The sequence below is a fragment of the Pseudopipra pipra genome, chromosome 3, assembly GCF_036250125.1.
Source record: "Pseudopipra pipra isolate bDixPip1 chromosome 3, bDixPip1.hap1, whole genome shotgun sequence".
Classification (NCBI taxonomy): domain Eukaryota; kingdom Metazoa; phylum Chordata; class Aves; order Passeriformes; family Pipridae; genus Pseudopipra; species Pseudopipra pipra.
In genome coordinates this window covers 116,342,220-116,355,096 of record NC_087551.1, presented here as the reverse complement: position 1 = coordinate 116,355,096, position 12,877 = coordinate 116,342,220, and the positions used below count along the sequence as shown (strand labels likewise).

The 12,877-nt window shown below is 55.3% G+C and overlaps 2 protein-coding genes across 6 annotated transcripts in view; one reads left to right on the top strand and one right to left on the bottom strand.

Moving 5' to 3' along the window:
* Positions 1–12,877, top strand: part of PREB (prolactin regulatory element binding) — a 345,777-nt gene that overhangs the window by 298,701 nt on the left and 34,199 nt on the right. The gene's annotated exons all lie outside the window — the stretch shown is intronic.
* ASXL2 (ASXL transcriptional regulator 2) overlaps positions 1–12,877 on the bottom strand; it is a 72,641-nt gene that overhangs the window by 29,633 nt on the left and 30,131 nt on the right. For all 5 annotated transcript variants that reach the window (XM_064651158.1, XM_064651160.1, XM_064651157.1 and 2 more), the window contains exons 3-4: positions 12,694–12,802; positions 10,396–10,543 (exon numbers count right to left, since the gene is read on the bottom strand). In XM_064651158.1, the coding sequence (XP_064507228.1) occupies positions 10,396–10,543; positions 12,694–12,802 (257 nt within the window). The remainder of the gene's footprint in view (positions 1–10,395; positions 10,544–12,693; positions 12,803–12,877) is intronic.

Genomic DNA, 12,877 nt, shown 5'->3' with positions numbered 1-12,877 from the left:
GCCCTCGGCAGAGACACTCCCCCTCCCCAGACAGACACGGCCGAGCCTCTGAACTAAACTCTGGCAGGAGAAGAACGTCTCTAAAAGCAGCTGGCTGGGCAGCCTCAGCTCCAGGCACTCCCACTTCCATGGCCTCCCCACGGCTCTGGGAATGTGCTGCTGGGAAGGGAAGGGGAAAGTCTCCCCACATCCCACTGCTGGGACAGGACGGGGGACAGAGGGAGAGGCAGGGAGAGCATCCTCCCCTCTGCTTCACTTACTGAGAGCTGCCTGCTCTGAGCCATCAGCTGCTTCCAGAGGAACATGGGAACCAGCAGCACAAGGCTCCCAGGCTGCCAGGAACACTGGGAATGAGAGTGGAAAGTCCCCGAGCCATCGGCTCCTGCAGCCTGGCGGCAGCACCAGCAGGGCCTTCCATGCTCCTGAAAGTCAGGAAGTTGCCTCAAGCCATGTTTTGGGAGGAAAAGGATTAACTATTAACTAATTCTTCAACTATTATCTAATTCTTCAGCTATTAACTCACTCTGGGAGGGTGGGGAGGCCCTGGCACAGGTTGCCCAGAGGAGCTGTGGCTGCCCCTGGATCCCTGGGAGTGTCCCAGGCCAGGTTGGACGGGGCTTGGAGCACCCTGGGCTGGTGGGAGGTGTCCCTGCCCATGGCAGGGGTGGGACAGGATGAGCTTTAAGGTCCCTTTCAATCCAAACCATTCCATAATTCTACAAACCCCTGGCCTGGAAGATGGAGAAGTGCTGAGGGCACGGGGAGTGTGCCCGGGCCGTGGTCAGTAAGGACAGGGATGTCTGTGCACTGACACGTGTTCTTCATTTTAAAAGACCTCATTTCCCACAAATGACCAAAACAGAGCAAATCTGACTGATAAGAAAAACAACTGACAAGGAGCACAATAAAAACTGCAGCTTGTTACGGGACACTAATCAGAGCATCAGCATCCACAGGGAACCACATCCCCCACCAGAAACAGGGAACGGGAAAACCCTCCTCCTGGAGGACAAGCAAAGGAAGCAGTTGGGATAATAAATGTGTTATTTATTGCTAGGAGTCCTTCACAGGTGAAGACAAGGGCCCAGCTGGGAATGTCACTGGAAATTGGAACTTTGCTGCCACTGATGCCAAAGTTACTCAGAGGCCATTTCGGGGGCTCTGAAAAGCACAGTGCAGGAGAAATGCTGCTTCACAGAATCCCGGGATCACTGAGGCTGGAAAAGCCCTCCCAGCCCATGGATCCCCCCTGTGCCCCATCCCCACCCTGTCCCCAGCCCAGAGCACTGAGTGCCACGGCCAGGCCTTCCTGGGACACCTCCAGGGCTGGGCACTCCAAACCTCCCTGGGCAGGGTGGGAGCAGTGCTGGCACAGCCCTGGGGCCATTGGCCTCGTGCCCCCCTGGGCACACTGCTCTGCTCTGCAGAGAACACAGGGCAGTGACACCCATTGCTCAAAAACCCCACTTCAGGAGGGATAAAAGCATTTTATCCCAGATTGGTGAATCCAGATGTTTTTGGTCACTCAGGGCAAACACTGCAACTCCCACCAACCCCCCTGGAGAGTCCTCATGTCCCCACATCCAACAGTCTGTGTGTCTGTATGTGTATATATATATCTCTAGGTTATACATCATACTTCCACTTTAAATAATGGTTGGACAGGAAATTCAACCAAATTCAGAGTGTTTATGACAAGTCCCAGCAGAGACACACAATTTGCATGGGGCTGGTGCTGCCACCGAGGCCTGACAGTGCCAGGTGTGAGGCACAAACCCCCTCAGCTGCCCCAAACACCCCTGGGGCTGTGGAAACAGAGATGCCAAAAGGTGGCAGGTTCCCCAAACACCAGCCAGCCCACGGCTCTGTCACAGGGCACAAACAGCTGGCCAAGGGGGCACTGGGCACAGCTGGACTCGACACCAGCCTGAGGAGAAGCTCTAAAGAGAGCTCTGACCCAAACCAAGGCAGAAGGGACAGCTGTGCTCCCCCTCAGTGGATGGATTGCACAATGTGACCCCGGGGAAGCAGCTTCCTCCCCAGTCACGTGCAGGGGCAGGAACTGCCTGCATTTAGAAATGCTGATATTTCTACCAAATCTCTCCAGCAGGAAGAAACAAAGCCACAGAAACCAAACAGAACTCTATTTTTTTTTTTTTAAGTTGTTTCTGGCAGCTGTTTTTGGGGCAGGGGGCAGAGCCTGGCTGCTGGGGACACCCAGAGCCACACAGAGCTCCTACAGCAAAGAGGTGCCACCCTCCAGCTGTGGCCTGGCCCTCCTGTGACTCCCAGGGGTCACCTCCATGCCACCAGACAATGCACAACACCTCAGGCAGTGTCTCATCCCTAATTCCCATTTTCCCAAGCCACTGGCAGTGAGCACAGTGCAGACTTTAACCCCTCCAGGTATTTTCCTTCGCTGCCCCACATAAGAGGAGTTTATGGTCACAACCTGTTTTAGCCTTACCCAGATCTCCTGACCTCTCTTCAGTGCCTGACATTTTGCCAAATATACTTTTTGGATTCCTAATGTGGCTCAAACTGCCACAACTCTGAACACTGATCTGGTTAAACAGAAGCCTGGGAGCCAGGAGGGACCCCCTGGTTGTGTAAAGATTCAAGACAAGCTGATCACTGGCCAGTGGAGAAGGATTATCCATAACCCTGCCCAGTTCATTTGCTCCTTTTCCTTTGAAGTTACACAGGAAACCTGGGCTGGGCTTTGCTGGAGGAGACCCACGATTCCAACTGTGTTTTGTGTTCAGGACATCCACCTGCAGCTTGTCCCACACCACGTTCCTGAGGTGCTGCTGAAAGCACCTCACTGAGGCATTGTCACACTTGAACTTTCAGGACTGCTCAAAATACCACAGAACCCAAAGGGTCTCACCAGCATCCTTTCAGAATCATGGGACTGCCTGGCTGAGAAAAGCCCTCTGAGACCAAGTCCAACCATCCCCAGCACTGCCCAGGCCACCACTGACCCCTGTCCCCAAGTGCCACCTCCACAGGGCTTTGAAATCCCTGCAGGGACGGGGACTCCCCCCCTGCCCTGGGCAGCTGTGCCAGGGTTGGACAGCCCCTTCCAGGAAGGAACTGTCCCAATATCCAACTGAAACTCCCCCATGGTGCCACTGAGGCCGTTCCCACAAGCCCCGTGTCCCAGAGGAGCTGTTCTCACCCCCAAACTCCACGGACCACCCCGAGCAGCTCTTTCACTCCACGGCCCAACACTGGGGTCTGTCTCACCTCTGACGGGCACCCAAAGGCCCCTGCAGGGAGAACTGTGCCAGATCTCCCTGCTGGCACAGCCCCCCCTCCCCTTACCTGCCCAGGGCAGTGCCCAGAGCCGCTCCATGAGCATTCCTGCTGCTCCCAGCCTGGCTCCAGAGATGTCCCATGTGGGGCCACGGACCCACCGGGGCTCCCGGCCCCCCCAAAATCAGAGTGTCCCTGTGGCTGCTGGCAGAGCACTTGCTTTTGCACATATAAGGAAGTGGCTGGTGATGTTATCTGAGCACACTTCCTGTGTGATGTGGGGATGAGCACAAACCCTGTCACAAAAACCCTGTCACAGACCCTGTCACAGACCCTGTCACACAGACCCTGTCACAGACCCTGTCACACAAACCCATCACACAGACCCTGTCACACAGACCCTGTCACACAAACCCTGTCACAAACCCTGTCACATAGACCCTGTCACACAGACCCTGTCACACAAACCCTGTCACATAGACCCTGTCACACAAACCCTGTCACACAAACCCTGTCACACAAACCCTGTCACATAGACCCTGTCACACAGACCCTGTCACAAACCCTGTCACACAAACCCTGACACACAGACCCTGTCACAAACCCTGTCACACAAACCCTGTCACACAAACCCTGTCACACAGACCCATCACACAGACCCTGTCACACAAACCCTGTCACAAAAACCCTGTCACAGACCCTGTCACACAGACCCTGTCACACAGACCCTGTCACACAAACCCTGTCACAAACCCTGTCACACAAACCCTGTCACACAGACCCTGTCACACAAACCCTGTCACAAACCCTGTCACAGACCCTGTCACACAGACCCTGTCACACAGACCCTGTCACACAGACCCTGTCACACAAACCCTGTCACACAGACCCTGTCACACAGACCCTGTCACACAAACCCTGTCACAAAGACCCTGTCACACAGACCCTGTCACAAACCCTGTCACACAAACCCTGTCACACAAACCCTGTCACACAGACCCTGTCACACAAACCCTGTCACAAACCCTGTCACACAGACCCTGTCACACAAACCCTGTCACACAAACCCTGTCACACAGACCCTGTCACACAGACCCTGTCACACAAACCCTGTCACACAAACCCTGTCACAAACCCATCACACAGACCCTGTCACACAGACCCTGTCACACAAACCCTGTCACAAACCCTGTCACACAAACCCTGTCACACAAACCCTGTCACACAGACCCTGTCACACAAACCCTGTCACACAGACCCTGTCACACAGACCCTGTCACAAACCCTGTCACACAAACCCTGTCACAGACCCTGTCACACAGACCCTGTCACACAGACCCTGTCACACAAACCCTGTCACACAGACCCTGTCACACAGACCCTGTCACACAAACCCTGTCACACAGACCCTGTCACACAAACCCTGTCACACAAACCCTGTCACACAAACCCTGTCACAAACCCTGTCACACAAACCCATCACACAAACCCTGTCACACAGACCCTGTCACACAGACCCTGTCACAAACCCTGTCACACAAACCCTGTCACACAAACCCTGTCACACAGACCCTGTCACAAACCCTGTCACACAAACCCTGTCACACAAACCCTGTCACACAAACCCTGTCACAAACCCTGTCACAAACCCTGTCACACAGACCCTGTCACACAAACCCTGTCACACAGACCCTGTCACACAGACCCTGTCACACAGACCCTGTCACAAACCCTGTCACACAGACCCTGTCACACAAACCCTGTCACACAAACCCATCACATAAACCATGTCACAAACCCTGTCACACAGACCCTGTCACACAAACCCTGTCACAAACCCTGTCACAAACCCTGTCACACAAACCCTGTCACACAGACCCTGTCACACAAACCCTGTCACACAAACCCTGTCACACAAACCCTGTCACAAACCCTGTCACACAAACCCTGTCACACAAACCCTGTCACACAGACCCTGTCACACAGACCCTGTCACACAGACCCTGTCACACAAACCCATCACACAGACCCTGTCACAAACCCTGTCACACAGACCCTGTCACACAGACCCTGTCACACAGACCCTGTCACACAAACCCTGTCACACAGACCCTGTCACACAAACCCTGTCACACAGACCCTGTCACACAGACCCTGTCACACAAACCCTGTCACACAAACCCTGTCACAAAAACCCTGTCACAAACCCTGTCACACAAACCCTGTCACACAAACCCTGTCACAAACCCTGTCACACAAACCCTGTCACACAAACCCTGTCACACAAACCCTGTCACAAACCCTGTCACACAGACCCTGTCACACAAACCCTGTCACACAGACCCATCACACAAACCCTGTCACACAAACCCTGTCACACAGACCCTGTCACACAGACCCTGTCACACAAACCCTGTCACAAACCCTGTCACACAGACCCTGTCACACAAACCCTGTCACACAAACCCTGTCACACAAACCCTGTCACAGACCCTGTCACACAGACCCTGTCACACAAACCCTGTCACACAGACCCTGTCACAAACCCTGTCACACAAACCCTGTCACACAAACCCTGTCACACAAACCCTGTCACACAAACCCTGTCACAGACCCTGTCACACAGACCCTGTCACACAGACCCTGTCACACAAACCCTGTCACACAAACCCTGTCACACAAACCCTGTCACACAGACCCTGTCACAAACCCTGTCACAGACCCTGTCACACAAACCCTGTCACACAGACCCTGTCACACAAACCCTGTCACACAAACCCTGTCACACAAACCCTGTCACAGACCCTGTCACACAGACCCTGTCACACAAACCCTGTCACACAGACCCTGTCACACAGACCCTGTCACACAGACCCTGTCACAAACCCTGTCACAAACCCTGTCACACAGACCCTGTCACACAAACCCTGTCACACAAACCCTGTCACACAAACCCATCACACAGACCCTGTCACAAACCCTGTCACACAGACCCTGTCACACAGACCCTGTCACACAAACCCTGTCACACAGACCCTGTCACACAAACCCATCACACAAACCCTGTCACAAACCCTGTCACACAGACCCTGTCACACAAACCCTGTCACACAGACCCTGTCACACAAACCCTGTCACACAAACCCTGTCACAAACCCTGTCACACAGACCCTGTCACACAAACCCTGTCACAAACCCTGTCACACAGACCCTGTCACAAACCCTGTCACACAAACCCTGTCACAAACCCTGTCACACAAACCCTGTCACACAGACCCTGTCACACAAACCCTGTCACACAGACCCTGTCACACAGACCCTGTCACACAAACCCTGTCACACAAACCCTGTCACACAGACCCTGTCACACAAACCCTGTCACACAGACCCTGTCACACAGACCCATCACAGAGACCCTGTCACACAGACCCTGTCACAAACCCTGTCACACAGACCCTGTCACACAGACCCTGTCACAAACCCTGTCACAAACCCTGTCACACAAACCCTGTCACACAAACCCTGTCACACAGACCCTGTCACACAAACCCTGTCACAAACCCTGTCACACAAACCCTGTCACACAGACCCTGTCACACAGACCCTGTCACACAAACCCATCACACAAACCCTGTCACACAAACCCTGTCACACAAACCCTGTCACACAAACCCTGTCACACAGACCCTGTCACACAAACCCTGTCACAAACCCTGTCACACAAACCCTGTCACACAGACCCTGTCACACAGACCCTGTCACACAAACCCTGTCACACAAACCCTGTCACACAAACCCTGTCACACAGACCCTGTCACACAAACCCTGTCACACAAACCCTGTCACACAGACCCTGTCACACAAACCCATCACACAAACCCTGTCACACAAACCCTGTCACACAGACCCTGTCACACAAACCCTGTCACACAAACCCTGTCACACAGACCCTGTCACACAAACCCATCACACAGACCCTGTCACACAAACCCTGTCACACAGACCCTGTCACAAACCCTGTCACACAAACCCTGTCACACAGACCCTGTCACAAACCCTGTCACACAAACCCATCACACAGACCCTGTCACACAAACCCTGTCACAAACCCTGTCACACAGACCCTGTCACACAAACCCATCACACAAACCCTGTCACATTCAGGGAGTGGAGCAGGAGCTCCTCTGCTCTCTGCCTGCCCCACTCTGCACTCACTGCCTTGGTTTTTATCTCAGCTCTGCCCTCTCACAGCAAAACTGTCCTCCCCAGTCCCTGCAGGAGCAGCCAGCCGAGCTCTGCTTCCCTCCAAACCCTCGGGATGGGCTCCAGGGATGCTCCAAGCCCCACCATGGCACAGGTGGCACAGCACCAGCAGCCAAGCGGGGCCACGGGACAATTCCAGCCGGGTCTGGGCTGTTCTGGGGTTTGACTGTGAGATTTGGGATTGTTTTTTCCCTGAGGAAGGAGGTTCTGTGTGCTCCAGGTCGGCACAGCCCAGGAAGAGGCCGTGTGGGAGTGCTGCATTCCAGGGCTGATGCTCCCCAGCCAAAGGAATCTCCCTAATTGGGATGTCACGTCTGGCTGGTTAAAAGAAGAGCAAATAAATGAACCCAGTGAAAATAAAACCAGCCTGGAGAGACCTCAGGGATCCCTGCTGGCATTAACTCTGATCCCCCCAGGTCAGGAGGGCACTGCCAGGGGCTCCTGGGGCTGCACATTCCCTCACTCCCAGCTCCACTCACCCCTGACTGCAGGCTGGGCAGAGGAACCCTGGCTGAAGCCACCTCCTGCTTTCACTCTGCTCCCCATGGCAGCTTTCTAGATATCAAATGGCAGCTTTTCCATGTACCAAGATCATGAAACTGCAGCTTTTGCAGGAGGAAACCAAAGGAATCCTTCCAGACCATGAAGGAAATGAAACACTGAGAATGAGAGATCATCTCCTCCCCTGGGGGCTTCTCAGAAACACACACTGGTTTGGGTGGGAAGGGACCTCAAAGCCCACCCAGTGCCACCCCTCACCTTTCCAGTGCCCCCCTCATTTCTGATTTACTAATCACTGGGCTTCCAGCAACACTTTATGACTTTATGCCAGAGGTCCAAATGCCACTCCTGATAAAAGCCACCAGCACCAGCCTCCACAGAGCAGCAAACCCCCTTTTCTGTGTTTGCACTGAACCCATTTTCTTTTGGGTTTCGGGTCTGAGGCACTTTTAGCAGCCATTTCAGGGTAAGATTCCCATTCCTTCTCACTTTTGTGATATACAAAACCTTTATATCAAATCTATCCCACGGATTCCTACACAAAGATTCTGTAAGAGATACATGAATTCCCTCAGGGGTTTTTACCCAATGCCATAACATTGGAGGTGCAGGGCAAGTAGCCCCCAAAAACCCCTCATGGACCAAATATTTTGAGAGGATTTGTTAGAAATGAAAATATTTCAGTCAGACCATCTATGGCTTTCCTGTCAAAGGGTGGATCTGGAGTCAAGTTTTACTTCTAGGGGGTTTTTTATACTCACATTTTTTTATAGTTATATGTAACTTTGTACTTTCATGGTGCTTTAAATGCTTAAAATTCTACATGATGCTTCTTTTTTATTGTCTTGTGGCTCCAGGGAAGGGTCTGGCCCAGGTCTGGCCCTTCTCCTGCAGTGACTCCCCACCAGGGCAGGGTTTGGCAGCTCAGTTCAGGCCTGTAACAGCTTTAGGAACCCTCTCTGCTCCCACTCAGGTGTCTCATTGCACTGGAAATGAGTTTTAAACAATGTCTTGTTTTGGCCAAGAAATTCTGTGCATGACTGAGGGGAAAAGGAAAATATTGGATTGAGGGGTAAAGCTCCAGCATGAGCAGCTGCAGCACCAGCTCTCCAGGCCACCCAGAGCTGCCTGCAGGGAGGCTCCAGGCTCCCTCACCCAGCTGGCAGGGAGGAAACACTCATTTTTAACAGGGAACAACAGCACTGGAGTGAACAGAGTCCCCCCTGCTCCCAGAGCAATGTATGTCACAGACTCACAGGCCATCAGGGCTTTTTTCTCATTAACTCAGCTCAGAGCATCTCAGCAGCCCAGAGGTGTCTGAGCAGAGCTTTGAAGGAGGGAAGAATTGAGATGTTGGTCAAATGGATGGGTCTGACAGGACCTGGGCAGGGAGGGAAATGCAGCTTGTCAGGAATGAAGGCTGCACTGCTGTGCCTGACACAGGGAGACAGCAGGACAGGGCACCCTGTGACAAGTGACATTCCCTTCCCAGGGTGCCCAGTGACATCAGGATTCACCCCAGAGAGTGAAATCCATCCTCTCCTTTGCTTGGCACTCCTGCACTGCTTCCACAGAAAAGCCAGGACCTGGAGGTGGCAGAAATGCCTCTGAACCATCCAAGCTGAGCAGCCCCAGCACCCACTGCCCCAGCTGGGCTGGAGAGGGTCCAACACCAAAACCTAAACAGGGCCTGGTGTGGGAGGGAGAGGAGACCAAACCAGGACAGGACCAAGCTCAGTGGCTCAAGCCCAAACCCTGTTCACCCCCAGTTCACCCTCTCCCAGGGAACACGGGGGGAAGGCAGGGAAAGCCTGGGAGGAGCAGAGTGGCAGTTCCTGGGTGTGCTGGTCTGGGATGTGGAGGGGCCAAAACCCCACCCAGGCACAGGGACCTGCAGCCCTTCACTGCCCAGGGGGCACAATCCCCCTGAGCTCCAAAGGGCACAGGTACCCACAGCCCCTCACTGCCCAGGGGGCACATCCCACCTGAGCTCCAAAGGGCACAGGTACCCACAGCCCCTCACTGCCCAGGGGGCACATCCCACCTGCAGCCCCTCACTGCCCAGGGGGCACATCCCACCTGAGCTCCAAAGGGCACAGGTACCCACAGCCCCTCACTGCCCAGGGGGGCACATCCCACCTGAGCTCCAAAGGGCACAGGTACCCACAGGCCTTCACTGCCCAGGGGGCACATCCCACCTGAGCTCCAAAGGGCACAGGTACCCACAGCCCCTCACTGCCCAGGGGGCACATCCCACCTGAGCTCCGAAGGGACGGCACATTCCAGGCTCTGGGATTGCTGTAAGGCACCAGAAGGGATGGATAAAAGCCCCCAGGCCCTCCCCAGCCCCTCACTCCCAGAACAGGGACCCACCTTTCCTCTTCCACCTGCTCTTCCTGCCGTCCTTGGCGCAGCCGTCGCTGCTGCTGCTGCTGTTCTCGGAGCTCTGCGAGTCGGACTGGCCATCACTGCTCTCCTCCGAGCCCTCAGACAGCTCCTTCAGCCCGTCTGGGACGTCCTTCTGCGGGGGGACACGGGCACACAGTCACCCCCCGGGCCAGCCCCTCCCCTGGGCAGCACAACCCCCAGAACAGGGAGGTTTTTATCTGCCAGGGGTTTCCTGATGCTCCAGAGCGGAGCCAGAGCTGCTCCACCGCTGGCCTCAAACACTCTGCTGCCCTCTGGGAGTCCATTTAAACACTCAATGCAGGAGACACGTCCCTACCACCACCCTCATCATCCCTCACAGGAGGCTTTAACTGCTCTTCCCTGACTTCTCCATCCCTCATCACCAACTCCAGAGCAAGGGCCCAGAGGGACGGGACACAGGAGAAGGGCTTCCAGAGGGGTTAGATGGGATATTGTTCCCACCAGAGCAGAGCAGCCCCTGACCTGCCAACACAGGTCCTTGGGAAAACACACCTGGCACTGGTTCCTGAGTGGTCCTTACACCCTGTGAGGAGTGGCTGAGGGAGCTGGGGGGGCTCAGCCTGGAGAAAAGGAGGCTCAGGGGGGACCTTCTGGCTCTGCAACCCCCTGACAGGAGGGGGGAGCCGGGGGGGATCCAGCTCTGCTCCCAGGGAACAAGGGACAGGAGGAGAGGGAACGGCCTCCAGCTGTGCCAGGGGAGGGTCAGGTTGGACAGGAGGAGGAATTTCCTGCTGGAAAGGGTGGTCAGGCCTTGGCAGGGGCTGCCCAGGGAGGTTTGGAGTGCCCAGCCCTGGAGGTGTCCCAGGAAGGCCTGGCCGTGGCACTCAGTGCTCTGGGCTGGGGACAAGGTGGGGATGGGGCACAGGGGGGATCCATGGGCTGGGAGGGCTTTTCCCACCTCAAAGATTCTGGGATTCTGGGATTCAGTGAAAGCCCTGGGCTGCCCAGGCTGTGGGGGGAGCACCTGCACTCACCTGTGGGTTGGGGCTGTTCCCCTCAGAGGGAGCAGCAGCTCTTCCATCCCTCCCACACCGAGCCCAGCCTGCCCTCTAGTGCTGATCCCATGGGATCCACACTGCAACACTCATTTCCAGGGCAGGAGAGCTGGCTGCTCCCTGCTGCTGAGCTGTCCAGTTGTGGGGGGTCATGTCCTCCCTGCTCCCCCACCTGAAGAGCTCTGGGCACCTCCCAGAGGTGCTGAGCCAGGAGGAGATGGACTGTGGCCCATCCCAACCCTCAGCCCTGCTCTGCCTCTGTGCCACCCCCTCAGCCAAGGCTGAACTGATGCCATCATTCCCAGGAATCCTTAGGAATGTGTGAGGCAGCAGGAGGGAACAGCTGGACAGCTCTGGGTGTGTCCCACAGGGAATCCTTCCTGCTGGGAAAAGCACATGAGAACAGCTCTCCCCGGACCTGGAGACAACTGACTCCTTGTCCTGCCCCTGAAACCAGAGCCAGGAGTGATTTCCACACCCAAGGCCAATGAGGGTGACAAGGGCTGTCAGTGTTAATGACTCTGTGGTTCCATTTCTCTGTCCAGGAGGGAGTGAGAGAGGAAAAGTGTCCCAGGGGGATCCCCCACACTGAGCAGGTCTGGGCACAGCCTGCAGGGACAATCCACACCAAACCAGGGATGCTGTGAGGCCTCCTTCTAGTGTTTAAAACACAAGATTATTTTTAAATACACCACTCAGATCCTCCCATATTTTTCCCTCTGTCTTACTAACAGACTGAGGATAAAAGGTGATTTTTCATTTCTAGAGACAAGCAGTGAAGATGAAGTTACCCTTTTAGGGCCGAAGTTCCACTGACATTTTAATTACTCCTTCATTTCTGGGACAGTGATTGCTATCAGCAAACCACCCTGTGGGTAACAGGAGCAGCTCCAGCTGTGCCCTCACACCCAGTGCTCAGGAGGGAACATCCACACTCCAGCTCCTGCCAGTGGGGAACAGTCCCCTCTTCAAGATTATCCTGGATAATCTGGACATGAGGAGGAATTTCCTGCTGGAAAGGGTGGTCAGGCCCTGGCAGGGGCTGCCCAGGGAGGTTTGGAGTGCCCAAGGAAGGCCTGGCTGTGGCACTCAGTGACAAGGTGGGGATGGGGCCCAGGGGGGATCCCTGGGCTGGGAGGGCTTTTCCAACCCCAGGGACTCCGAGATCCCAACCCAAGGTGTTTTTAAACAGCCCAAAGCCACCTGAGCACCCCGGGAGGTGGCAGGAGGACAGTGACTCACTCACCTTGAGGGTGTAGACTCCCATCCGTCCCGGCACCTTGTAGAAGATGCCCTCCTCCCCGCGGGAGTTGGTGTGTAACATGGCATTCAGGCAGGCCAGGGGGGACGTCCCGCTGCAACAGAGCACCAGCTCAGTGCCCAGGGGGCTTGGGGAGCTCATCTCCTGCTGGGGGGACCCTCACCCACCA